This window comes from Anopheles bellator, chromosome 2, assembly GCF_943735745.2.
Source record: "Anopheles bellator chromosome 2, idAnoBellAS_SP24_06.2, whole genome shotgun sequence".
In the NCBI taxonomy this organism is placed as follows: Eukaryota; Metazoa; Arthropoda; class Insecta; order Diptera; family Culicidae; genus Anopheles; species Anopheles bellator.
Window position 1 is genome coordinate 31754229 of NC_071286.1, and position 26750 is coordinate 31780978.

Consider the following 26750-nt stretch of genomic DNA (forward strand, 5'->3'; position numbering starts at 1 on the left):
GCGGTGTCCTAGCAGCACTGCAGAGTCCTTAGTAGCAGCGTTCGATCGCTAGGCGTCAGTATCCGTTGTGTGCTTGTGCTTGATGCATAAGTTGCTGTTTGTTATATACCGGTGTTTACTGTCCTTTCTCTCCACTAATTGTGATAGCAAACAACGAAGATAGCTGTGCATTGCGCCAAACTGTTGCAGGTGAAGTGATTTGAAAATGACAACAACTTAGGCTCTCGAATGTTTAAATACAAAATGTGAAAATAATCACATTGCAACGAGCCATGAAAACGTTGGTTGTAACAATGTGCGTAATAGGTTTCGAGCTGAACAAATGTATGAACATTTAATGTCAGTCCCGTCCCTATAACATTTTGAAGCTTACGAAAAACGTTCAAATGAGCTATCAAATTCAGTCTTGCTGGGTCAGCAGTATGCCACGATTTCTACATTGTGCCCAAAGCTCTCGCCAGATGGCGTCCAGCTACTCGTTGTCGAAGTGCTGCTCTATTGTTTCCGTTTCGTGTCGAGTGAAGCTAAAACAAGTGGATAAATAATTCAACTATTGTTTTCTTTATTCCAGGTTTTCCACCATAAAAGGCCGGCATCCTTCGGTTGAAATCAACTACAGAATTATGCGAGGAAATGCAGAGTGAAAGAAATACGTTTTAGAGACGTTCGACGTTCGAAACCGTTTGCAGTACCTCAAAGCCTTACACTGTCACCGACCGCTGGTGGACTTCTATTCTTCCTTTCGTCCTTCATTTACGTACTACTTTAAATCCAGTGATAATCGTTCCGCCCAATTGTTAAAAACAATTCATATCAAGAACTTAGTCTACGCGCAACCGAACACAAGCTTTATCTTGTCCCGATAAGGAAAGGTAATACCTAAATACAGGAAAGAGTCAAACAGCAAGCTGGGTGAACCTGCACCACAATACGCTGCAAAATATTTTTATGCTGAGAAACAACTGACACCGATACTAAAGCAGAATGGCTACACGATTAGCGACACAACGAAACTTTATTACCGTAATCCCAGCAACTGGCATTAAAGGGGACGAAGCAAACGCAGCACAAGCATCTGGCGAACCACTGGATGCCACGATCGCACCCAATGGCTCCGTCAATTCCGATACACCAGAAGCATCGGTCAACGTTTCAAGTGCTACGCCCGTGATGGCTTCGTGTACCACCGGAACGACACAGATACCGACGATTGCCGTCGCAGGAAGTCTTAAAAATGGCGCCATAAAACCCGCCCTTTTGCCCACCGCCTTACTGAACAACTCGAACATCATGAGCCTACTGGGCAACACAACGAACGGCCTCTCTTTGCAACAGATGATACAACAGCAGGTAAGCTGGAGCAAAACGAAACATGTTGCATTTGCGAAACACGATTTCATCGGTTGTCTATATTCTTTGTTTTGTAGAAAAAAATTGTGATTCATCCCAACGGAACCGTCATTAATATTCTGCATTCTGTCAGTGACGAGAGTGAAAGTGTAGATTTGAAGGCAGACAATGAAAAGCTCTTGGACAACCCTGCAAACGATAGTACCGAAAGCGGTAGTACTTCGGAAGCTACAGCCGATGACACACCACAAGTTACGGCCCAGGTGGCCGTAGTGCAGGCACAAAACTCAGCCGATGGCACACCGCAGTATATCACTGTTACTGGTAAGTAATTTGCATTCTACTTTTCCATTTAAATTGTACTCGCCCGTGCAGCAAAAACCAAAACGAAACCTCCAAACGTACCAAGGATCAAAGTAAGCAAGTAATATTCAATTTAAATCAGGTTATATAGAAATAAAAAATTATTTAGATGTAAGTACCATGCCATTCGAAGAATTGCTAAATGAAGCTGATCTACGTCAATATTAACAAGCTTCTCTAACTGATTAAGTTAAGACCACGTGTGGCGAAAAGCATCTTTACACCCTGTAGACTCGTCTGTGTGGTGGAAAATTCGTTATTGCGACATTATAATATTAAGTGGTCTAATGTATAAGAGTTTGCCTTTCCGAATTCAAAATGATGGAAAGGTCATGCCGACAGACGAAAACCCTTACAAAATTTAACGTTATCTTCTTTACGCCTTGCTCAATGGCTTGATCCTAATTGGCGATACTTGTAAGGTTCAGTGATTGCGAAAAATGTTTATGATACAACGAATGAAAAAATACAGTCTTGCCGTGCATTTTAGAATTAAAAAAGGCAAATAAACCTTATACTTTGCTCACGGTTCGTTAATCGCCAGCTTTTTCTCAAGAGCAGACCATTTTCACACATGTGGAGGGCACAAATGTGTGCACCATTGGTGTCGCAAATGTGTAGCCTTCTAAGGTCGCCAAAAGTCGTCGATATGGAAAATCATTTTTTCGCCAATTGGCACTCTGCGTGACGACACGTGCGTTACGGAGACTGACACACATTTGCTTGCTTGTACCTCTAGCAGTAAAGGGCATTGATCGTAGCCTCTTCGCCCGGTACGGTTGAGTGACGCTTGAGGAGCAATTTGTCTCCCACGAAATGGTGATTCCGATGTGCTGGAGGCCCAAGTGAAGAGGATTACGGACATTCGCGAATGTTCACATTTTCAGCCACCATGGTGCGTAAATCGTTCACCCAAACGATGCCCAACCAGCAGCTACGTGTTACAGTAGAACTGACAATAAAATTGGCAAATAAACTCGATACATTAGGCGAACATAGAAAAGGGATTGCTTCCTTTGAACCAATTTGCATCGATCGTTACAAATTGTTTTATACGCGTTTTTTTCCTTCGTTGATTCGCTAGAAAAGCATGTATGATTTCAAACGCAAGGTTTTGTGCTACACCGCCTAGTGTTCTGACTGTTTTTTATGTCCGTTTATTGATATTACTGGCTTGATGTATTGATGGTTTGATGGGCTCTCAGGAAAGATGCTTTCCACAGCCCCAAATGAAAGAAGGCTTCTGTTTCCGCGAATCACACCCCAGCGTAAGTGTGCATCACGCCAAATCAGTGTTGATAAACAACTCATCTTTGATCTATTATTATCTCGATTCCCTGGCTCATCACCCGTCATTCAACGCTTACCAACGCTCCGATCATATCGCCGGTATCTTAATTAAACGTATCCTTTTTATAATAGCAAGATATCGTCGCCCATGTGGTGGCACTGTTGCTGCACGGTGGCCCCGCGAACAAAACTGTACGAAACTTGTCAAATACGTCAAAATACGTGTAATCAGACACGCTCACTGCCACCGACCCATCTATCTATCACCGAAGCCCATCGTCACCCTCCGGTTTACGGGTACCGGTGCGCGACCGCCAGTTCCTTGTCGGCAGCGGCATTCGTCCCCGGCGCTAGCACAATTAAATGTATCACTTTTAACGTGATGCTGCCGTCGCCGCACCCGTCTACTCGTCTTCCGCCCCCTTGACCGATGTTGGTTAGCAGGGACACAGTGGCTGATACAAGCATAATCCCACCTTCGGCTCTTCATCACTCATTATCTCGTCAAGTGGAGACCGCCTTCCCCGTCTGACGGCGCAGTGTGTGGGAAGTATAAGGGAAGTGAGGGCAAAGAAAGCAAGCATCATAAATTAACAACCTTTCCCTGCGCTCACTGGTCAACCTTCGCAGCATCGCAGCACGGACGGTGGCCCACGGTGTAAGCAGCGGTGTAGTAATTGGGGTGAAATTGATACGGTTTCACCTTCCCTTTTGCGCCGCTTTTTTGCCTCCTAACCTCGCAAGGCTTCGCCACGCGTTTTCCCAGTGGAAATCACCTTCCCGGCGCCGGTGTCGGTGGCTTACGGATTTTTGAGCAGTAAATATTTTTCCTCCTTTGCGACAAAGAAAACTCATGCTGCCCGAGCCAGAAGCACCGTAAGATGTTCGCCACCACACGCCGTGGGAGCGAGGCACGGTACGCACCCTTAAGCCTGTATGCCCGCGGAACGTTACGCGAGACCGAATTTACAGACCGTCAATTTCCTGCCGTCCTCTTGTGGTGGTGACATGGCGAATGCTTTCACCGTGAGGTAGAACTAATTAAAACTCTTAACTAACAATCTCGCGCTGGCGCATCGCGGGTGGTGTGCCAGCGAGTGTCGCCGGTGGTGGCAGGGTAAAGTTTTATCTCTTGATCTAAATTTATTGGAGTGGCAGCGGCCGACGAGATGATGGAAAACTTTGCGAAATGTGAGTTCCGGTGGCAGTCAACCAGATAGTGGTTTTCCCGTTCCGAAAGCATGGCAAAAACCGTAAAGTTGTCTCGACAAGTTTTGGTAGAATTCTTTCACAAATGTGAAAATGATTGTTTTTGTGTGTTACTTTATTAAACACCACGTTAGAACGTTTGCTTTGTATTATGAGGGCTGTGGTCGAAACATTTGTGTGTTACACATTGTTATTAATTTCTGTACTTAATTTAAATAACGGCCAAAAATATGTTACATGATTTCTAAACCTTATCAAAAAGTTTAATTTGATAACAGAAAAACCATGCTTGTTAGTCGTTCTCCCGGCGCCGGGAAGCAGGCACCCGAAACCAATTTACATTTCAAGATTGTCTACATATGTTTACGTGACTGCCGTTGAAAGCAGCCACCAAAGTGCATAAACACCGGGGTCAAGTGATGGCGCAAGTTTGCCTGATAAAAAAAAATCACTTCGTCTGGAATCCGCTTTCCCAATAAACCACTTCGCTCGACGTACACCGCCGTTTACACGGAAGGTCACGTACCAGGGCCCCTTTCAAGCGGTATCGAGGGCCTCGTCTATCTTTCGATCAGTGTGCATCGTCCTTTCTAAACGGGTAAATCCTTTCGTAACAAAAGCCCAAGTCCCCGGTGCAGGGGGCAAGGACCGACGAGCCCATGTTCCTGTGTGATGCTCATCGGAGGCAGTGTAAAAACTAGGGACCACTGTGCACGATCAAAACTCACCCGATCTTTCGCATGTTGCCGGCAAAGCCCGACGGAGCGGTGTGCGGCACCGCACACCGTTCGCAATGCATCGAGGTGTAGTGAAGCGAATGTAATCCTGAAATAATTAGTCTTGATTGGAAGAATTATCCCTGAAAACTGGCTGGCTCGGTGCGGCAGACTCACGGGGGGCTAAAATCCCGGATGGCCACCGCTTTGCCCGCCTCAGAGCATAATGTGCGGATCAAAATCTCGAAAAGTATAAACTTCTACCGTGTGCGGCGTGACGCTCTCGACTGTTGCGTTGAATTGATATTTTTAATTTTTTGCAAACTTTTCCTTCCCAGCGCGAGCGTGGCGACCGGTGAGTCGACCCAAATTGTTGATGGGTGGTGTGGCATCCGCTGTCAGTCGCGCTCTCTGCCCACGGGAAAGGCAAAATAACCGGTACGTGAGGGAAGGATGCACCGCGCCCTGCGTACGTCGGCCGGTTCTGTTGGACAACATTTGCGCATCAATTAATTAGGATTAACCAGCAGGGTGTAGACGAGATACGAAGTCCCGGGGCGTCCAGGTCCAATCTCAGTATAGGAGTGGGAAGAAAAAACTTCTCGTTCCAAAAAGGGGTGGCGAACTTTTCCGGGAAAACTTCGAATAATAACAAAACGGAACGGTCGGTCGCCGGCTGGTAAGGGTGGAAAATGTCTATCAAACCGGCACCTGTACAGCGCCGGTGCACGATTAGGAATATAATATTCGCCTATAGAGGGCGCAGAAGCGGTGACGCCGGTGGGTCTTCTCGGTTGGCACTCCGCGATGACGGGAGCCTGTTCAACACGTGCCCCTCGAGACGCTTCTTTGCCGCTTGCACGTGCAGCGTACGGGTAATTGATACCTGTGCCACTCAGGTGATTCGAACGATGCTGCGACACTGATGGCTAGTCCGTGGTGCGGCCAAACGCACATGTGCTTTCGTCCCCTTCTCTCCTCCACGCGTTATCGGACGAGCGCTTCAAATTATGTTGTGCGGTGTGCTGATAGCGAAAGGGTAGATCCTTTTGAAAAAAACATCGTGAACCGTAGCTTCGCTACGTATAGCAGACCATATGCGTTGCAATCTTGATAAGTTTGTGGCACATAGAGACGAGATGTTGGCATCACCGTGTGATGTTTCAATGGTGTGCACTTGCCATCGCCGCTGATGCTATCGCCATGCAGACATTTAGCAACAGGTGAGCAGCTTCCCATTCGCAGAACGATCGATATCCGTTTGGGTCCTATTCGGGAGGAACATCATCATCCCTACACAAAGGCCATTGTGTTTCGCTTATCGATTTCGTGTTAGAAAATTAAAAAAACGGTAAAATAAAGACCGATTGATCGATTTGGGCATCGATTGTGGGCCCGACGTTCGTTTGTAGAATGCTGCATCAATTTGGTGCGATATACTGCTTCCTGGAGTCCTCGTTGCGATAGATCGCTTAGAAAAGCCATCTGATGCTGTTCACATCGGACATTTCTTTGTCCATCTACTCAAATGGGCAAACCTACCGAGCCTTTTGAAACTCTCCCGAGTCCTGCTTTCATCAAACGACCGGAGCCTGTTCAGGCATCTTCTGTGTGCATTTGATTTGTTGAAATAAGTTATTTTAATTGTACAATAGGAATGGCTCCAGATACTTCAATTTTTATGCTTCATGCACGATAACATTTTTGTTTAGCATATTCATTCTAACTCTGTTAGTTCCATCAACTTCTAGAGAAGAAAGATTAACTGAGCCCAATTAGCAATTTGCTAATCTATTTTAGAAGGAGGAGAATTCTTCAAAAAACATAGAAAACTAGTGTCTGGCCCTTCTAACGACCTCTCACTGACTGACACTGGTTCATCGAAGTCGAATAAAAAAAACGATAAAATTTAAGTTTGTGAATGCGTAACGCACTGATCATTAAAAGTTTAACGTTTGTGCTGATTGATTACCAAAAAATTCTATTTTCAATTTGAATAACGTTGCCGTTTTCCTACGAAACATGAAGGCTTCTCATATTTCCCTCTAGCAGTTTTCATTTTCTCCGCGCCAACGTATGATGATGCTTCGAAGGGTTGATCGCTTAGAACCCATCCATACCGTTTAACTGCACAAACTTATTAAAAGTAACTTTGAATTAATGAAATGTTCAACAATCACAATTTTGTGATAGTTTCCAGAAACCTAACCTTAGCGGTAAATCGTTGGAATTTTAATATTCAATTCAACAAACTCTAAGATAATAACAGATGGTGCAGAAAATCTAAAGAATGTTTGAGAGAAATTACGTCGAGGAATTGTAAAGAAGAAGTTGCTTTGCTTAAGCTTAAGTTGCTTAAGTTGCTGAAGAAGTTTTTTTGCTTTTAAATCCCAAAAAGCCAATTCCTCACTATGGAATGTACTTACCTACTAAACATGTTTCAGCAGATATTGAAATAAACCTCTTTTAATGTAATTAAAACCCCGCAACTCGCCAAGATGCGCTTAACCACAGCACGCCCTTGCAACGTTTCCGTTTCATCTGCGCGGCACAAGCTCTCTACGGTGCATTTTGAAATTGCATTAGCTGTTTCAATGTTTTATGAAATGTGTCCTTTTATCTTACGCTCTAGACGCTTGCAGAGTGTTTTGCGAACGCTGCGTTTTTCGCTGCCCCATGTTAACATTTTTGATTCAAATATGCGGAAATTCGTCTAATAAAACACAGGCAACAGGCCGGCGCCGGAGTTTAAGGTGAACTGAGGAAGTCCCGGCCTCGTAATTGCATTCTGTCGTGGGTAAGGTTAACGTGAGTAGCGGGCATAAAACCACATAAAGGGGGTGCACCTCGTGCCAAAAGCCGGTACCTCAGCCGTAGCGTTTCTAGAACGCCACACTTGACCAGCTTTTCGGTATGCTATGCTCACGCTGTAAGGTATTTCCCGTATTGCCGAGTCATGTTTTGACCTCCACATTTCCGCTTCGACCGGCGGAACGGCATCCTTTTGCGGGGAAGGAATTTTACAATTTGGACAATATTTTCACTCCATCTGCCGCCGCCGCCGCCGCCGCCGCCGCCACGTCACACGCGTGTGTGTATGTTTGTGGCAGGAAGGATTCGGAAACAATTGCCAAATCACCGATTCCACGGCAGGCCGATGAGTGCTCCTTCCTTTCGAGTTACCTCTCGTTCTCAGGTGTATGTGTCCCGCACCCGGCAGACGACGGCCATCATCGCAGATGACTGGCGAATGTTCCTGCTGCTGTTGCTGAAGCTGCTGCGTGGCTGTCATGCGCGCTACCCACGGAGTGCGCGCGTTCTCGGCACTCATCTCGTGCTCTCGTGTTCGAGGGCGGAGCCTATGTCCTGCCAGTTCCAGGATCTGCGTGCATAGTTCCGAGAAGGACACCGGGAAATTGTTTGCCGCCATGTTTACGCCCCCTTTTTGCGTCCCGCGCGCGCCCTTCCTTTGGCCGCTGGGTCGCTCGGTTGGTTTGGGCGACATTTTGTAGACGACGCCGCGGTCAGTAATGGAATTCAGCTCCCCGCTCATCCGCTCAAGGACGTTAAAATCGAAATCTTGCCTCCTGGGCCCGATCCCGCTGTTCGGCCGGAAGCGACAGGAGGGCGCGGTGCGACGGTAACGTGAGCACCGCCAATCGGCAATAACAAAACAATTAGCCTTATCACATTTTTAGCCCATTCCGATTATCCTGAGGCGCCAGAAGCAGCAGCAGCAGCCAGAGTATAATTCTGACATGGACACCCCTCGTTGGCAGTGCAGAGAAACGCTTAATCGTAAAGAAAACTACGCTTGCCTCTTTTTTAGCCTAATTGCATCGCAAAGCGCGAAAGACGCGTCTCGGTATGGCCACACCTTTCGCGTGTGCTTTTTCGAAGCGATGCGACAGGGATTACCATGAAAGCAATATGACCTCGCCATTGTGACGCCGCCGGCGCTGTGGATGTCGGCCGACCACGAGCAGGACTGCAGACCTGCTGCTGCTGTGTTATCCTAGAGCGGCGGCCAACTGTTTGATGGCAGATAAACCACACGTTGTCAGCGCGTTACGGTACGTCGACGTTCAGTGTCGTCCGCCGATGCTGGAACCGTACTAGCGAACGCAGGAGCAGCGCGCCAGCTTCCATCTTCCACACGGTGACCGACGGTTCGTCCTTATCCCACCAATACCGACGTCCCCGGGTCGACGGGACGGGATTTGCCGAGTGACGGACCGAACCGAGGACCGTTGGGCGAAGGGATGGGCAAATGATTGTTGGTTGGTTGTGCTCGGATTGGGAGAGGCAATCGTGCGCTGGCCGAGCGAGCGAGACAGCCGTTTGCGAGAGTGGGACGGCGCACCCCCGGAAGTAGGCCCCGGGGGAAAGGAACCAGCTCACGCACCGCTGCCGGTTGTTGATGATCGCGAGCGAGATGAGTGGCCAGATGATGTGGCCTGAGCCTGCTGCTGGGTGCTGGGGGTGTTGACAGCCCGGGACACCGGACTCAGCACGCCGCCGGAGCGCGGTGCACCAGGGGATGGATTTCGGTATCGAATTCAGTTCACTCTACACCGTCGCGTTGTCGTGGACCGTTGCTAAGGGTTGTCGCGCGTTTTGTCTGCTGGCCGTCGTTGCATCACCATCCTTGTCGGCGAATCGTCGCGGTGAGGTTGCAATTTTTCTTCGGCCACTTCAACCAGTGACCGTGCGGTGCAGTGATGCAGCTGGGATCCGGCAATTAAGAAAAGGACGAACGTGCGTAATACGGGAAACAGTTCGGTGTGACTTATTGGTGGGCGCGAGTTCTGTGTGAGACTTGGAACCACACACAACGCACTGAGAAATCGAGAGAAAACCCTTCGCAAGCGCACCTGAGGCATACAATTGATCCTGCTGCTAGCCCCCCGTGGCGCCGGCTCCCAAGGACCAGTGGCTTCTGAGTGCTGGGCGGCTCAGTCAAGTCATCGATCGAACAAGAAGCACTTTCACTCTCGGCCACCGCTTCCACTGGCAATACGGAAGGACGGGCGCGGAGTGCCCGGAAGTACCATTGATAGATGGCAGAGCGCAACAGATAGCGCCAGCGACGGAGCGAAGGCAGTGCCCGGCCACCCGACACAGGAGTGAGCAAGTGAGCCGATACCGCCGAAGGTGAACACACCCGTTCAGGCATCCCTTCACTTAACCGATTTCATTCACTATCGATTTTGCTGATTGAAAGTTCTGGGGACGCCCGGAGTAGTAGTAACGACGGGAGAACGACTCCTCTTGAGAATCGCCCAATACTTCCGCCGCCGCACGGACCGCCATCCTCTTCGTCGTCGTCATCGACGTCGGGCATTCAAAATCAGGCCATTCGCAATATACAGACCCTTGGCTTGTTTCCTGGAGCTGTTGGAGCAGTGGCGTTGTAACCTAGATTCGACCCCACGCCACGTCGGCGTTGTCGTCGTCTGCGCTCGGTATCCCATGGATACCTGCCGCCGTGGAGCGTGGTGCCGATCGGACAGAATCAAATGTCAAGAAGCGCCGTGATCCTGAGAAAAGTCTTCTTCCCGCATCTTGCGCCCGCGTATTTCGCACATGCTTAGACTTTCCGCACCTCCAAGTGGTATCAGCGACACCGAGAGCTTTCTGCTGCAACTGCTCGCGACGGTGAGGAGTTCGTTAGACCGTTGTAGAATTACTAGTGTTCCGAGTGTATCAGCAGCCTCCTCGTCCGCCAGTACTTGACAGTGCCCTTGACATTTCCGTAGCGCAGATTACGAACTCCATGAACTCTACGGTGTCCTTGCCCGTGAAGTAGATGTGAAGAGTACGCTCTCCATAAAATTGTTGACCACGTGGATCATCTCCTTGGCACCTTCAACGCCCTCATCGGGCTCTGGGTCCTATCGAGCATTCGACCGGTTCAGTGTGATAAAGTGATTCACCGTTACCTTACAAGGCTTCTGCCGGATTCAAGTGGTTACCGTAGGAAATAAGCAACAACCCATCGGAGAACCTGTTCCGCCATGATGTATAATAGGCGCTGCAATAACATGACCTATTGCGGAAAATCCTACACCCTGCACAATTCATGTAACGTATTTTTGCTGCTTAAACCGTACTTTTGAATCGCTTATGAGTATTTCAAGTGTTTACTTAATCTAGTGTTTTTATCACTCCTATCAAGTTTACTTTTGTGGTTGTAGACCTCCAAGGGTTTTATTTTCGGATTCAACCTATTCAGCTTAAAAGTCTTTAATAGTTCAAGTTATGCATGCAGAATGTAGCAACTGTTATGCGAAATAGTCTTAAAACCGGAACCATATAATGATGGATTCCGACAAAAGAAAGCCACTAATTGTTCGCGTTACGCAGCGGTCCGATTTGTGTACTCGATTCGATCCGTCGCTCTTGTCCATTATTATTTTCATCACAAGATTTTGGCTTTTTGCTTTTTCGGATTGGCCTAAAGTCAAGATTAAACGTCCCACGCCCATTGTTGGTTTTTTGTGTATTGCTCGGCGGGACACGAACGACACAAGGATTCCTACCGGTAAAACTTAAACAATCTTCTATTCTTTAGTTCTTTTAACTCTTTCGTTTTCTATAAATACATTTTGGCTCTTTTCTTTGTCTCGAAGAACTTGCACCAAGAATATGTGATTACAATTAGCTTCCTCCTTCGTACTAAGTGTCCCAACTTCAAACTTTCTTTTCTTGACGCGCTTTTTCGTGAATTCTGGCCCTGAATGGTCGAATGCCAGAACTAAGTAGTACCTAAAACTTGGCGAAAGTGGAATGGCGAATCCCGTGCAATGTGTTTCAGTCCTCTTCTGTTTTCGTTTTGTTCTAATTTGTTTGCTCTAAAACACAATGGTTATTCGCATTTTACATTCACATTATTAGAATTGTTTTCGTTTTACGCTGAAGATTTCAAATTGTAAATAAATTACCGTATTTTTCCGTGTATAACGCGCACCCGTGTATAACGCGCACCCATATTTTACGAGAACAAAATTGGGAAACAAATTTTTTACTTTACATTTTTCAGATATGTGATATCCAACAAATATCAAATGATAATAATGTATTACTCTAAATACTCTATAAATATTCTAAAGTAGACTAAAGATAAAATGCGTATACATTGCAAAAGACATACTAGTATTTTATATTTCGGAATAATCTTCAAACTCAGATTCACTGCTGTCTGACAAATTGATATTCTCCAATTGCTGTTCAATGTACTCCTCATTGTCACTCTCTGAAGAGTCCTCATAAATTGCGACATCTTCAGATCCATGCTGATGCCACATTTTTTAAATGATTTCACAACAACTTCTGTTTTAACTCCCTGCCATGACTTAAAAACGATATTGTATGGATAATTATATTCCTAACAAGTGTTTCATTTTATAATTTATTCAATAATACTATAGAATATGTACCTAAAAGGGCACATTTGTATGCTTGGAGGAGACAAAATGTTTACTACCCTTGTATAACGCGCACCCAGATTTTAGAGCTAAAAAAATTGGGAAAAAAGTGCGCGTTATACACGGAAAAATACGGTACTTTTATGTGGCAACTAAATTTTGCCTCAACTCGAGAACTCGAACCGAAGCCGATCTCTAGCGGCAGATGAGGGCTAATTTTTGTTGAATGTCTTACGGTTCTTGTTGTCGTATCGGCAAAATGAGAAAAAAGAATCATTACTGAAAAAATCCAAACAACATTAATTATCAACACAACGAGTGTTTCCTCAATAATAATAGCACGTTGAGCAGCACACTCCTTTAGTTCCGATAAAGATAAACCATCTTCAAGAAAACCGTTTCCGCAAGTGTTGTTTGCAGCTTCCGATTGCGTAGTATCGTTTTATGGTTATGGCGGTTTTAATACGCCCTGCGTCCCCTTCTGTGGCCCTCGAATTAGCAACGCGGGCCGAGCATTTGTTTTATGACCCGTCCCAGTGTGGCCAGGTTCTCCGATCCGCCTACGCCCCACCGAGGCGTAGCGCCACATGGCTTTATGCACACGCTGCCGGTTGGCTGGCTGGCGGGCTGCAATATTACTCTACTTGTCATTTGCCAGAAATCCAATCAACATTAAATTTATGTTTACAGCACGCGCACTTCCCGCATCGTGCCGAAAGTCCCGATCTTTATTCATCCATCTTGCGGAACACGGTACGGCACGGATCCGCCATAACCTCCCGCGCTTGCCAAACATCCCACATTATTGTGTTTCTTTCGGTTAAGTTGAGATATAACAATACCTCCTCCATCTTACGTACGGCCGCCTTGCCCGGAGGGGAACCGTAAGCCCCTTCTGACAGCATCCGACCGAGCGGGGAGTGTCCTGATCGGAACCGTGCTGATGTGAACGTCCCCTCGCGCACCGTCCCCAACACAACACACCGCGGCGCACACAATAAGTGCATTAGTATTTTTATGTGTTTATGGCTCGCAAGTTTAGCAGAAGAGGTCCTTGCGCTCGCTCAGGATAGAGAGGACGTGTAGCCGTGCGTACGTGTGTTTATGTTTTTAGTTCACTTCTTTATTACTTTTGCCATCAAAGGGGAACGCTCTCCATGTCTCGCATGCCACCCTTTGCCCATTCCGGGGCTTCGGTTCAATATTAAAACAACTTCCATCCTTCACCCGTGGGTGTTTCAGCGTTTTGAAGGCGAAAGCGAAGCGCTACCACACCCCGGATGGCGGTCAAAATGGCCGACGGATCGAGTGTACTAATCGAACCATGTCCATTCTTGTCGTTTTAGAAGCTTGCGCTCGTACGTTGGACGGCCCTTGGGCCTCGGGCAGGGTCAGCAAATTTTCTGGCGCATTAAATTATGTTACCTCCTACTCGTCGTCCCCGTCATCCAGGCCGGATCGGAGTGATCGGATCGTATTTTGGCGAGGTTTTATTTTACGAGCTAATCATAATTTGCTGCAACCGGGAGGCGGTGGGCAAAACGGCGGGCTCAATTAGGGATACTTTTTGCGCGTCTTGAAGTAGCGCCCGGGGCTCCGGAATCGGAAGCTGCGGATTTGGCTCTCTCAGTTTCTCCACCGGGACGCCCGGAGATTTGCTTCTTCACAATGAACGGCAGCGGGAGAAATCGAATCCGTGACTCATCGCAACGATCGATAAATGTCGAGAATGGATTCCTCTGTCGGATGGGAACCCCTAAAAATTCAGTCCGTGGAAACTGTGCCGTGTAACCCCAGATTGCTGCTCGTGGATTGATTTATCGTTATATTGCACCACGCACCGGAAGAGTCACAAGAAAATGGAACCCAACCGAACCTTCGGCTATCTCGGGATGTTTCGTCCATCGGGATTGCGGTCGATCCCCGAGACACGCAGATTGCACACGTCCGAAACTGGAGCGAAACGGCGAAACCCTACTGTGCGTTTCATCGCTCCAGAACCGTGAACCAGACCAGAGTTGGGCTCTGCGCCGTTCGGCCCTCGGACTTCTTGGTAATGGTCCGAGTACCATGCCCCCTACGCACTGATATTGCACAACTTTGGCGTTTGGTTTTGCTTGTTTTACGTTTTTGGGCCGATTCCCGGAACGAGAGTGAACCGTTGCACACTAAATTGGTGCAATAAAAACCCTTACCAAGCGGGTCGCGTTGTAGTGACTTCGTCAGCGCAATACTTTTGGTTCATCCCTTTCGTCCTGCAACTGGTTGCAAAAAACCTACGAAGCATTGGGCACATGCAATTGGTTTTCGAACCATTTTTTCGTTCATCTTCCGTTTTTTTTTTGTTTTGCCTCGGCGGACACAGTCCATCCCGACGTGTGGTGCAATGTTTAGGTCCTGTTCTGTTTGGTAGCACCGTGACGGATCGATGATATCGTTGTGCGCTATTGGAGATTTACAATGTTTTACCGGAATCATTCTGTTGTTGGGGATGCTAAAAAGGGGCTTTTACGAGTAACTTTTTTTGTCTTTTTACCACCATTTTGCTTGCGGATGTTTTATGGCACAGCCCTAGCTTGGTGGTAACATTTTTTGTCTGATGCAAAACATTCTTTCTTTCAAGTATCTAAAGCGTTTGAATATTTGTAGAAAATCACAAACGAGTATCCATGCTTTTCAAGGGCTTTTCATTAAATCAAGAACTGACCCCCTTGTGCTCCGGGTGCTTGTTGAATTCTAGCTTTCAGTTTGCGTGTAGCATTTAACAAAACTGCCCATAGATCGTCGCAGGCAAAGCCGGATGATGCTGCCTGGCGGCTGTGGAATGTCAATTTGGGCCACACGGAACCGAGTACGAATTCTGCAATCTGTCTAAACCAAACGCCACACAAGGGATAGAATGGATCGCCGGGTTCACTCACGGTTACGAGAATTTACGACCTACGCACACCCGTAGCGAAGGGAAAACAATGAATTTCTGAAAAGCAATAAAAAGTCATCATTTTCATTCGCTCCATTCGACCGCACATCCTATCATCAGCATCTTGTACGTTCATCTCTCGTTGATTGTGTGACTTTTGAAGTTAAATCCTGCCATTCAGCGGTGACTACGCCGTGGCCCTTGAAACACGCTCCCGAGGTCCCCCGAGAGGCCGGGCCGGGCCGTACCGGGTGCCGTGGGACAGGCTCACAGGCTTACGATGGCGGCCATCATGGTCAGAGTCGGTGCGTTTTTCCTTTTATTGTACTTTTTTTGTCCCTTTTCACCATTCCTGGCATTCGAAATGGCTTTTCCCAAATCTTGGAATGGCATCCATCTTCTCGCATCCGGGTCGTGGCGACCCCGGCGAGAAGGGCCAACAAAGCATGGCTTAGCCACGGCACGAGAGCCGGCGAAGCAGGGTATCCCCGCCACGTATTTCCTATTCATAAATCAAATGAGAATAAAAATACTTTCAAGAAATGAAAAACCACCCTCCAGCGGTGTGCAGTCTCTCTTCCGGTGACTTCGGACGCCCCTTCCGCCGGAATCCTGCGCTGGTTTCGAGTTCTGTGGCAAATCCAAAAATATACACCCACCCGAAAAGCAAATTCTGTGACGGTGCTCTCACCGAATCCTCAAAGACCGGAGCTAACTGGCGACGGATCCACGATTCGCTTTCGTTTTGACAGTCCCGTAAATGGGCCCAGCATTTCCGGTGCCAGATGCCCCCGGAGGCAATCCGGTCGCAGACCGACCGACCGTCGATGGAGAATTTTGTAGAATTTTTACGGCTTCATTGAGCTCACAGACGCGCTCCTAGGCGGCGTTCGGGAACAGGACTCGACTCGACTCTCGAACGCTTTTGTCCCCCTACACATCTGTACGCGTTTTGCAGTGCCAGCACGCTTAGGGCGGAAAAAGGAACGGAAACGGTGCGACAAAGAGAGAGTGAGAGAGAGAGGAGGGGACGCGGAACCCGCGACGAGAAATGTTTGAAATGAAAAACAAGATGGCCGTTGGCCGTGGACTCCATTTTCGCGATATCCATTCAGCGGCCCCCGGGCACATGTCTCGGTGGATGATGATTTTTCTTTGAGGGGTCACCATTTTTCAACCGAACTGCACATTGCCATGTCCACGGGTAAGCCCATAACGTTGACACCGCGCCCGACTGGACCGGGTCGAGAAAATAGCCGACCCAAGCCGGAACCAGGGCCGAAACGAAAAAATTGGCAAATAAATTCTGTAATCCGATTTATGACTTCCTTTCGCCGCGACACGCACACGCGCTCGATGATGATAAAGCAAATGAGTGGCCAATTTTCGCCCGAAATGGATCGAGAAAAGTAGATCGAAAATAATCGTCCTTAATGCTCCGTCCTCCTGTTTTTTCTTTTCGCAGTCTCATCGCCCGACAATGGCCCCAACCACCACACGTACGTGCAGTACGTCGACTCGGATATGTACAATGCCTCCAACCAGGGCCAGACACAAATGTAAGTCGCACCGTCTTGTTCCTGCCAGTTCCTCTAATCTGCTGTTTGTGTACTCGCCAGCGATACCTTGCCTTCAGCTATGCCTCATTGAATCGTGTTGGACTTGGTACCGTTCCCAACCCTGTTGGTCCTTGCTTATAGTGCCTGCCTACCGTTTATTGCAACACTATGATCGTATTTGTCCTGTTACTAGAACTGCACTGACACTTTGTGCAAAAGAAATTCATAGAACACTGTTATCATTAGAGTTCAAACATTGGTTTTCACATGACGATCCCGTCGTTGCAGGTCGTACCCCGTGTATACCGTCGGCGACTACGGTTCGAGCGGCCAGCAGCAACAGCAACAGCAGCAATATTATGCTGCAGGAGGAAATTATAGTACGACCGGAGCCGGTACCAATACCACACACTCGGACGCCAGTGGAACCGGAAACGGTTCGACCAACGGTGGTTCCAACGCGGCCCCGAACGGAACCGTTAATGGAACCGTTTCCACCGGTAACGGCACTGCACCGAATGCTGGAACCGCTAATCAGCAGCAGCAGCAGTACATTGTACCGGTCGACGAATCGGTGCTGCTCGGTACGGGCACCGGTGTCAACGGGAGCAATGGGAACGCACCCGGAACGCAACAGCAGTCGGATTCGTCGCCCCAAAACATGACGGTAAGTGCGTGGGTGACGCAGCCTGTCCATCAACGGGGCAAGGATAATCGCTGGAGGGCGGGCTCTCGGAGGTGCAACCGCAACGGCAACCGACACCACAATCAGCCAACCGAAGCCGGACAATTTTGCGCGCCGGCTCCACCCGAGCGGACATTGGAAGAATCCACAGAAGTGACTGCGGTCTACCGCGGGATGACGAGGCTGCGCTCAGGTGCATGATTGTTATCGAACTCCTCTTCGTTTGCGTAATTGATGCCGAGTTTCCATTTTAAACAATGTCCTGTTTTTGTGGGCACAGAGACAGCAGAAAAAAAAACAAACACCCGCCATTGATTCCCCACCGTCGAGGCTCGTTGCGATCCTGAATGCATGTGAGAATTGACATTATCCGTTGTGTCGTTTTTTTTGTGACTTTCGGTGGTGTACATTCCGTTGTAGGCAGCTTTTAATGCCCTCCCGACGGTTTGTGATCCGCTCGGAAGCTGCTGGTGGTGGAGTTGTTATTTAATTAACTCCCGCACCATCGGATAACTGTTTAATGGTTTTTTGTCCCACCTGAAAGCCTGTCGGTGGTTTTCCAACCATTTCATGCATGCAACGTTCAATTGAGTTGTTGATGACAACTGTGATAGAGTTACTGTGAACTGTTGCGTCCCATCATGCCGAGGCGTACGCTGGCAGACAACTGACTGATGCTGGTAACTGATGTTTGGAAAATATTAGCCCTCTAAACATAGGACACTAGTTGATTTTTATTCTTGATACTATCGTACTGATGGAAAATGGCCGAAACAATGCGTATCGCGAATGTATTCTAGCCAACTGTTTGCAACAATTTTACATGACAACAGCAGTACACGTTTTACACACAGCACATGCCATTTGGAAGCATCAAGTAACCTACGAACGCAACTCGAGTTGATACATTCATCTACGGATGCCCAGCAAACAAAGCAGCACATTGTCGCCATTTCTAGAACTCTGCTACAATTTGCACGTGGTTCTTGAATTTGCAAAGATTTGTCTTTAAGTAAAATTTGGTCATTTGGTTAAGAGACCATTGAACGTTAGGGGTGCCTGTCATGGGGGGGATTCGGTTGCCGTTGCCCGGTTTGGTTGCATTTTCCAGTTGGCTTAGTTTTACGCACATCGCGCACAGTTTTCCCGATCATGTCCGCCATCATCAGTAGAGTGCCTGCTTTTAACGGAATCACAATCGCTGTTGCTTTTCGTCAATAGTAATTGCAGCTTTTTCCTTCCTTTCATAAAACACACACCGTAAGGATACTAACACTCTGTTCTATCTTCCTGCTTTCTATCGATTGGTTTTCGGTTCTGTTTTTCTTTCTATCTCTCTCTCTCCCTCTAACTGTCCAAATTCGCCTGACACTCTCATCAACATCCAGGACGTAGTCTCCTATTTGCACGCACAGCAAGCGTCTGCAGCATCGGGCCAGGATCTCGATCACAGCCCCAATCTGGCCCATGCTGCTCGCGTTCTGCCCGCTACGGTAAGCAATGGGTTTATTGGTTGTTAGCGGCGTGTTTCATCGTTTCGTTTCGGTTTGTTTCTGTTTGGTTGTTGCCTACCGTCTTTTCTTCTCCGTTGTGCCAATAAAACGTTCGCGTACCGACGGCACTTGCCCCAATCATGCCTCGCTAACTCGCGGAACCTGTGGCTGCGTCGATGTTTCCATACTTGCAGGTCAATTGGTTGATGGAAAATTACGAGACGGCTGACGGTGTGAGCTTGCCACGGTCGACGCTTTACAATCACTACATGTGGCACTGCAACGAGAACAAACTGGACGCGGTAAATGCGGCCAGCTTTGGCAAGCTGATCCGTTCGGTGTTCAGCGGGTTGCGGACGCGCCGGTTGGGAACGCGCGGTAACAGCAAGTATCACTACTACGGCATTCGCATCAAGCCCACCAGCCCGCTGGTCAACGCCATCGACTGCAAGCCGCAACACTCGGGCCAGCTGATGGGCGGACACCATCAACAGCTGGGCAATGGGAACGGCTGCCTCGGTGGTGGCAACGGCAACGGTATGCACGTCCACGGCAACACCGGATCGGGTGGCAACGGTGGGACCGGTATCCAAACTAACGGGTCGATGGGAGCCGGCGGTGGTCACGGTGGTGTAGCGCATCACCAAGGAGCGGCCGGGCACGGAATGTCGATGGGCCATGGACGGGGTCCGAAGAAGAACAGTTTTAAGGCGGAAATGCCCGATTCGTGCGCGCAGGTAAGGAACATTACCTTCGCTTCGCTGGCGGTTCTAATACGGTTCGAGTTTCTGTTTACAGTATTTGGGTGATCCGAGTGGTGCCATACCGCAGTTTCCGATCATCGACATGATCCACCCGCTGCCGGACGAGATAACTCTGGAGGACGTGGACACGCTCCGCTCGATCTACCGCGAGCACTGCGAAGCGTTTTTGGATGCCATCCTTAACCTCGACTTCAACATGATCGAGTCGCTGTGGCGCGAGTTTTGGCGCGCCGAAAACAACAACAACAACGGGGACGAGTGCGAGGAAGAGAAGTATCTCAGCAAACAGAAGCTGTACCTGCTGACGCAGTTCGAACCGGTGCAGGAGTTTGTGAAGCACGTCGATTTCAAGTTTTACCAGAACATGGTCGACGTGCTGATCCCGGACGTGTTGCGACCGATACCGACCGGCCTGACGCAGGCCATTCGCAATTTCGCGAAAAACCTCGAGAGTTGGCTCACTTCGGCGATGAGCGGGTGCCCGGAGCCGATCACGGCCATCAAGCTGTCGGCGGTGTCGGCCTTCGGCCAGACGCTCCGCCGCTACACGTCGCTCAATCACCTGGCGCAGGCGGCCCGGGCCGTGCTGCAGAACGGCACGCAAATCGCGCAAATGCTGAGCGACCTGAATCGGGTCGACTTCCGCAACGTGCAGGAGCAGGCATCGTGGATCTGCCAGTGCGACACGTCCATCGTGCAGCGGCTGGAGAACGACTTCAAGGCGGCTCTCCAGCAGCAGAACACGCTGGAGCAGTGGGCCTGTTGGTTGCAGAACGTGGTGGACGACGCGCTGCAGGATTTCCGCGGCAAACCGAGCTTCGTCAATGCGGCCCGCCAGTTTCTGCTGAAGTGGAGCTTCTACAGCTCGATGGTGATCCGCGACCTAACGCTCCGGTCGGCCGGCAGCTTCGGTAGCTTCCATCTGATACGGTTGCTGTACGACGAGTACATGTTCTTCATCATCGAGCACAAGGTTGCGAAAGCGACCAACACCACACCGATCGCGGTCATGGGAGAGGTAAGAAGCGACCATTAGGGATCGCTTGGCGGTTGACGCCGTTCTACTAACTGCGTTTCGCTATCCTGTCCACACAGAAAGTAGCGCCACGGCCGACACACGACGATCTGGACAGCATGCTGTACAGCACCGAGTACGGCATGGTGAACGTGAAGCTGGAACCGAACGCCAAGCGGATGCGGAGTTAGTCGCCCCAACTGTACGGCTGTGCGGACGTGCGCGATGTTTGATCATTCCTTGTGGTGGGGGGGTGTTGGGTTGTTCTTTTTCCTTACTTACGAAACGAATCAATATCTTGTCGCGCACAGCATTTAATGTTCTAACCCCGGGCGGGTCAGCAACCAAGGTTTCCCAATCACGGCCATCCTCTGAGCTAACTGATTTTTTTTTCATCCTCATCAGCAGTCTGGAACAGCAACCGTTCCAGCGTTCGAAGCCGCTCCAGAACCATATGTGCCGTGTTTTTGCTTTTTTCCACTGTGGATGGAGCCGGTATATTTGTTTTGTTTTTTTGTTCTTCATTACTGTGTGCACTATGGCACACACTAATAAAACCTAGCGATTGTCCAATACACTGTACATACAAAAAGCCATGCGAACAACAGATTTAACCTTTTGACGATGCGGGTTTCAGAAAATTCCGATTTAATATTTATTAAAATTATTCTTATTATTGGCACCAGACCAGTAGACGGTAGGGCGAAGATCTTATGTAAGGCAGACCACACTAAGCTTAATCGTAAAGCACGTTAAACGTTCCTCTCTTCTTTCGTTTGTTGTTTTCACTATTCTTTCTGAGGGTGTTGAGCACACCATTCATCGGCAAGTAGTGCCGCTGTATCGAATACTATAACCGAAGTGTGCAGACGACTTGCACAAAACGGCGTCAGATCAATGAAGCAAAGAAGTGTACTGTACGAGGTGGACATAATTTATTTATTGCATATAAGCCAGTTGTTCGATGCCATGGTCGTCCTTAAGTCCAAGATGACTAACTATTTCTTCACTGAGTCTATTGCAGAACCATGCATTCTTTTAAGCAGAGCCACAAATCTAGCGACGTGCGATCGCGGATGGGAGAAAAAGATAGAGTAAAAGCAAAATATATATTTATCAACTAGTAGCAGCTCTTTCGTGCTATCAAAACGACCCGAAGGATGATGAAAATTAAACTACCATTTGAAACGATGAAGAACCTGGCGAACGGTAGTGTGCCACGGTAACGCCACGGCGTGTGATTGGGCTAGTGTACCGATGAATGAATATGTATGTGCCTGTCTCGTGATCATCTGCAGTACCATTAGAGCATAACGTAATTACATTACACATTTCGAAAGAGACACAAAACATTCGCACAGTTTTCATATACCCATCCCGATCCCCCAAGTGTTGCTACGGGCTTAATGAAACGGAGTAACTGATCCGTCAGCAAGCAAAAGGGCCATAACCGGCCCTTGTGCGTGGTTCCAACAATTGTAATATGTTTGAGTAAGAAAAGAAGTTAATTACAGAAGCCGCAGAGTAGTGGCGCTAGGGAGCCACTTGATGCGGAACTTTAGAAGCTTATGTTTGTACATTCATTTGATTGTGCTCATTCGAGAGATACAACCATCTAGTCGCAAAACCCAAATGAAAAAAACTATTTGCCTGATAGTATAGGTTTAAGATAAATTACCAAAAATGTAATGCAAAATCACACCATTAAGTTCGGCGATTGATGCACTTTCAATTTTAATATGAATCCAACTGAGAATTTATTTACCTTCTTCTGTTCGGTCTGAAACTGTGCAATTTATTGAACGGGCTAGTGGACGGTGGGCATAACTGTTCCCATTACCAAGATCACAAAGATTGTAAAGAAGTGCAAGTGTAAATTGGTGGTAACGGATCGTCGGGGTCAAGAGGAAGCATATTTTTAATCCTAACGTTCACGGGAAGGAGTGATAGAATGACGCAAACTGAACCGAAACGATCGGGTTTCTTAGCGATGTTTTAGCTACTTACGGGCTTACTTTCTTTCGAGCGGTTCACGATCCGATTCGATTGGTTTTAAGGGAACGAACATCGATGTAACTCATCGAACAGCATGCAAAACTATACATGAGAAACGATCGCCGGAACTGGAGTTGATACTTTCGATAATATATGAGTGAAATTAATAAAACGAATATGTGAAAAAATATTGACCAAAGTTGTATGTTGTTTTTGTTTTATCATATTTAAAACATTACCTGTACAAAGGTTTTGTGTGAATCAAAATTGTCGAAGCCAACGATAAAATATGCTTTTGTTTCTTAATCCGGCCATTGTTGTGGTCGAGAATAAGAAGGGTAACGTATTCATTACTATGATATTAGTCAACAAGTAATATTGCACAATTGTTTTAAAATTCTCTTTCCAAAATAGGTAAAATTTATTCGACTGCTTTATTTCTTTATTCGATCGCTTCTTCGCTCAGTTTTAACTATTGTGTCAACTCTTTCTAAATTCTTTTCTTAATAAATTAGCCACGCAATCGAAGTTAAGGGTTTTTGGTTCAAAGGTACTAGTAGTGGCACCGGTCAGGATTTCACCAACAGATGAACAGTGTTGGCATGACGGCGCAAAGTGGCTTTGTGCTTAAACTGTGACCAACAGTCGGGGCATTGGTGCGGAAAGTCCTTCGCGTGCACCTGTATATGCTCGGCCCAGCTGAGCCGATCGGTAAAGCTTTCGCTACACACCCGGCACCGATACTTGTTAAATCCGTAACAGCTTCGATTGCGCACGTGTCGCGCCAACGAGGGCGCATGCTGAAACTGCGCCATACAGTTGGGACAGTGGTGCTGCCGATTGGCAACATGCGCCCGCTTGCAGTGCTCCGTAAGGGCGTCCTGTCCGCGAAAGGACTTTGGACAGTATCGGCAACGGTGAAGGAGCTTCGTGTTTACCTTCGACATCTTCTCGTTGGGCACGGTTGACCGCCGCATACCGAGTGCAGCCTGTGATTGGCGTTTTGCCGTGCTTTTAGTCTCGTTGCTAGCGGTTACCACGGCTGTTACTTTGATGAGATCATTTACCTGCTTGCTGCGGGTTCGGAAATGGTAAAACTCTTCCACCGCCTGCAAGCACTGGCGACAGATGGCACAAGGATCGTCCGCGGAGGGACAGAGCTAAAAATAAGCCAGAATTAAAGAGGCAACGAAAACAAAACGCCGCAACCGCACGTCGCCCCAAGGTGAACCCGTGTTGCGGTGCATTGTCACCAGTTTGCCAGTTGTACTTGAATTGTTTTTTTTTCGCCGTACCTTGATGTTAGTGCATTCGTAAATCTTTTCCACCAGCGCGTCCACGTCGACGGCGGATCTACTGTTGGCCGTTTTGTCGTCCCCAAAAAGGCCCCGAAGATCGTCTTTGCCCAAGCAGAAACGACAGTAGGACGTGGGTCCTTCGGCAGGGCTGATGATTAATAATTATTAATTAATTCTGCTAATCACGGGTGATTAGCAGCAATAATATCGGATGTGTCACGGCTTTGGCACGATAAATTACTACTCACAGTTCCATCTAAGTGTGGCCGAGCTGCGATAAAACGCTCACTGCGTAGCGTTGTGTCGTAAGTTAACAAACCAACTGCTGTGTATGCCAAAGCCCTTGGGGCCGTTGTGTCAGATGTTTTGCTTTCCACACACAGTTGCTTTGTTTAACAACAAGCCGGCCCTCGCACTAACACATGCTGGCCGCTGTAATCAGCTGAGCCTTTGGGCCCCGAGGTCCAAAGCAACCGTCGGCAGCGCAGTGTTTCCTGCAGTGTGGCCACGGTTCTCGCCAGCATGCCGTCCATCGTACTGATGCTGCAAAAGGACGAACGCTGCATCGGGCGAAGTTGGCCATCGATTGGGCAGTCAACGGAAGATCCTCCTCTGGATGCGATGCCCTTGCGCACCTTCTGCCATTGGCAGGGGCAGTGGACGGCCGAAGGTCTGAGGCCAGATGCCAGCCGGTATCAGCGGTTGGTCCGCCGAGTCATCCCGGAAGTCACGCGCTGCATCAGCAGGAAGAATGGACGTGTTCACTTCCACCTGTTCCAGGTGCTCTCGAGCCACGGCTTCTTCCGAGTGTACCTGCACGGAAAGGAGTTCGCAGGATCCCGTGACTGTACCTGGTGCGCGGGGGTCGCGGAGTCAGCGGAACATGACGTGTTCTACTGCCCGCGGTTCCAGCGAGAGAGAGCGGAGCTGTTGGCGGATGACGGCCGCTCCCCTCTTACACCGGATAACCTGGCGAGCGAGATATTCCTGAGCCCGGAGTGCTGGTCACGTTTGCACAACTTTATCGGGATTACACATAGTTAACCGTTTGTTATTAACCACTTTGTGAAACTTTGTTAACATTTGTTGTTAACCGGCTGCGTAGAGCACGAGCGAAATCGCGACTGACTGACAGCTCCCTGGCGGAGCTGAGACTGTTTATACGTTTATATCCGCGGCTTGTGAATTCGCGAGAAGTGGCATTTTTTGACAGTCCAGTCCTTGGACGGAGAATAAGTTTACGTTTTGTGTCCGCGGTTTGCGCAAATCTCTCTGCCCCTCTGGCCATGCGATGGCGGACCATCGGAGACGTGTTTTGGATCTCTACAAACGGGTAAACGGTGTCGAATGTGTCGGCTATTTTCCGTGGTCGATTGAATGTGTTAATTCCTCTTGCAGCTGCAGTACATGGGGCGCGAGTATCCTGGTGGACCAGAGAAGTTTCGTCAGCGCTGTTACAACGCCTTCAAACGGCAGAGCACCGAAAACGATCCGGCAAAAATACAGAAGGCTATCGACCTGGGAGAGTATGTCGTGAAGGAAATTGAAGCGCTTTATAGTGTGCGGAAGTATCGAGCCATGAAGCGAAGGTACTACGACGAACCATGAACGATTTCTGAACCCCGAATGCCCAACCGACGGCCTCCGATAAGAAACAACCTTAGAGGGCGATTTGGCGATGACCTATCGCGCCGATAAGCGTGTTGCATGATGCGGCGTCCTATTAGAAGTGGGCATAATTATGTTAAATTAAGTTTAAAATGAAATAGAAATCGTTTTACAGTAAATTCGATCGATTGGCATTTGTTGCGGCTTGCCAGCAGTGAACTTTGGCCGACCTTCACGGATGTGATCAGATGAAAGATTTCACGCCGTTTCATCAGTGTGAAAGGTTTCAATTGACTGTTGTAAATTGTTGCTCATTTTAAATTCAAAAAGGATAAAGAAAATCGGTTATCAAAACAAGTTTTTGTTTTCTGTCTTCATTTGTCATTTGCAAAGTCATTTCCGAAGTCATTTGGGATTTACTAAATCAGATGAATGATTTCACGATGTTTCACAGTGTGAAAGATTTCATTTGGCTGATGTGACAGCACCTATTGCTCTTTTGAAATTCAAAAAGGATACAGGAAATCGGTTATCAAAACAAGTTTTTGTTTTCTGTCTTCATGTTATGGCGTGTACAAAGTTGGGAAGAATTCGATTTTGATTCGTTTGATTCGATTTTGCTAGAAATTAAATTGTATAAGTTTGGGAAATTCCCCTGAAAATAAACAACGCATCCACTTCGCAATGGACTTTATGTGATAATTAATAGATCTGAATGTGAATATTCATGTGACATTACCATAATGAAAAATAACGACACAGTTTTTCTTCCTTTTCATAGTATTTTTTATTCTTTTTTTGTTCTGTCAATGTTTTGTCCTTTTATGATTTTTTTTATATCTCTGCATTATTTTTGATACAAAAATTTAAAATTTGCCTCGAAAGCAAATCCATACCTTCTCTCTTTACCTTACTTATAATAAGTATATTGTACATTACAGTTCATAGGTTTTCTGCGTTCTCTAGCTTTACGCTTCACGCCTCGGCCGAATGCGGAACCCTAGAGTCTGTACATTCCCCCCCATTTACATCACACAACGTTCTTACGGACACTTCCG

General features: G+C 47.9%; 3 protein-coding genes across 3 annotated transcripts; 2 read left to right on the forward strand and 1 right to left on the reverse strand.

Moving 5' to 3' along the window:
• The first annotated feature begins 984 nt into the window (after positions 1-984).
• Positions 985-20982, forward strand: LOC131209458 (DNA-binding protein RFX2). The gene is made up of 8 exons (XM_058202535.1): positions 985-1350; positions 1428-1674; positions 16741-16834; positions 17123-17501; positions 18908-19012; positions 19207-19749; positions 19811-20794; positions 20872-20982. The coding sequence occupies exons 1-8, from the start codon at positions 985-987 to the stop codon at positions 20980-20982; spliced, it is 2829 nt and encodes a 942-aa protein (XP_058058518.1).
• A 2224-nt stretch (positions 20983-23206) lies between these two features.
• LOC131209689 (zinc finger protein 287-like) lies at positions 23207-25022 on the reverse strand. The gene is made up of 3 exons (XM_058202811.1): positions 24333-25022; positions 24082-24232; positions 23207-23946 (listed from the first exon to the last, which is right to left on the reverse strand). The coding sequence occupies exons 1-3, from the start codon at positions 24338-24340 to the stop codon at positions 23356-23358; spliced, it is 750 nt and encodes a 249-aa protein (XP_058058794.1). The 5' UTR covers positions 24341-25022; the 3' UTR covers positions 23207-23355.
• A 92-nt stretch (positions 25023-25114) lies between these two features.
• Positions 25115-25692, forward strand: LOC131210842 (LYR motif-containing protein 5A). The gene is made up of 2 exons (XM_058204139.1): positions 25115-25417; positions 25483-25692. The coding sequence occupies exons 1-2, from the start codon at positions 25376-25378 to the stop codon at positions 25690-25692; spliced, it is 252 nt and encodes an 83-aa protein (XP_058060122.1). The 5' UTR covers positions 25115-25375.
• Positions 25693-26750: the final 1058 nt, after the last annotated feature.

Bases quoted from the DNA above. Each gene is read 5' to 3' on its own strand.
- LOC131209458 (XM_058202535.1), top strand. From the start codon at position 985: ATGGCTACACGATTAGCGACACAACGAAACTTTATTACCGTAATCCCA. The intron at 1,675-16,740 runs GTAAGTAATTTG...TTCTTTTCGCAG, and splicing joins GCAGTATATCACTGTTACTG to TCTCATCGCCCGACAATGGC. The intron at 20,795-20,871 runs GTAAGAAGCGAC...CTGTCCACACAG, and splicing joins CGATCGCGGTCATGGGAGAG to AAAGTAGCGCCACGGCCGAC.
- LOC131209689 (XM_058202811.1), bottom strand. The intron at 23,947-24,081 runs GTACGGCGAAAA...GCTTATTTTTAG, and splicing joins ACGAATGCACTAACATCAAG to CTCTGTCCCTCCGCGGACGA.
- LOC131210842 (XM_058204139.1), top strand. From the start codon at position 25,376: ATGGCGGACCATCGGAGACGTGTTTTGGATCTCTACAAACGG. The intron at 25,418-25,482 runs GTAAACGGTGTC...TTCCTCTTGCAG, and splicing joins TTTTGGATCTCTACAAACGG to CTGCAGTACATGGGGCGCGA.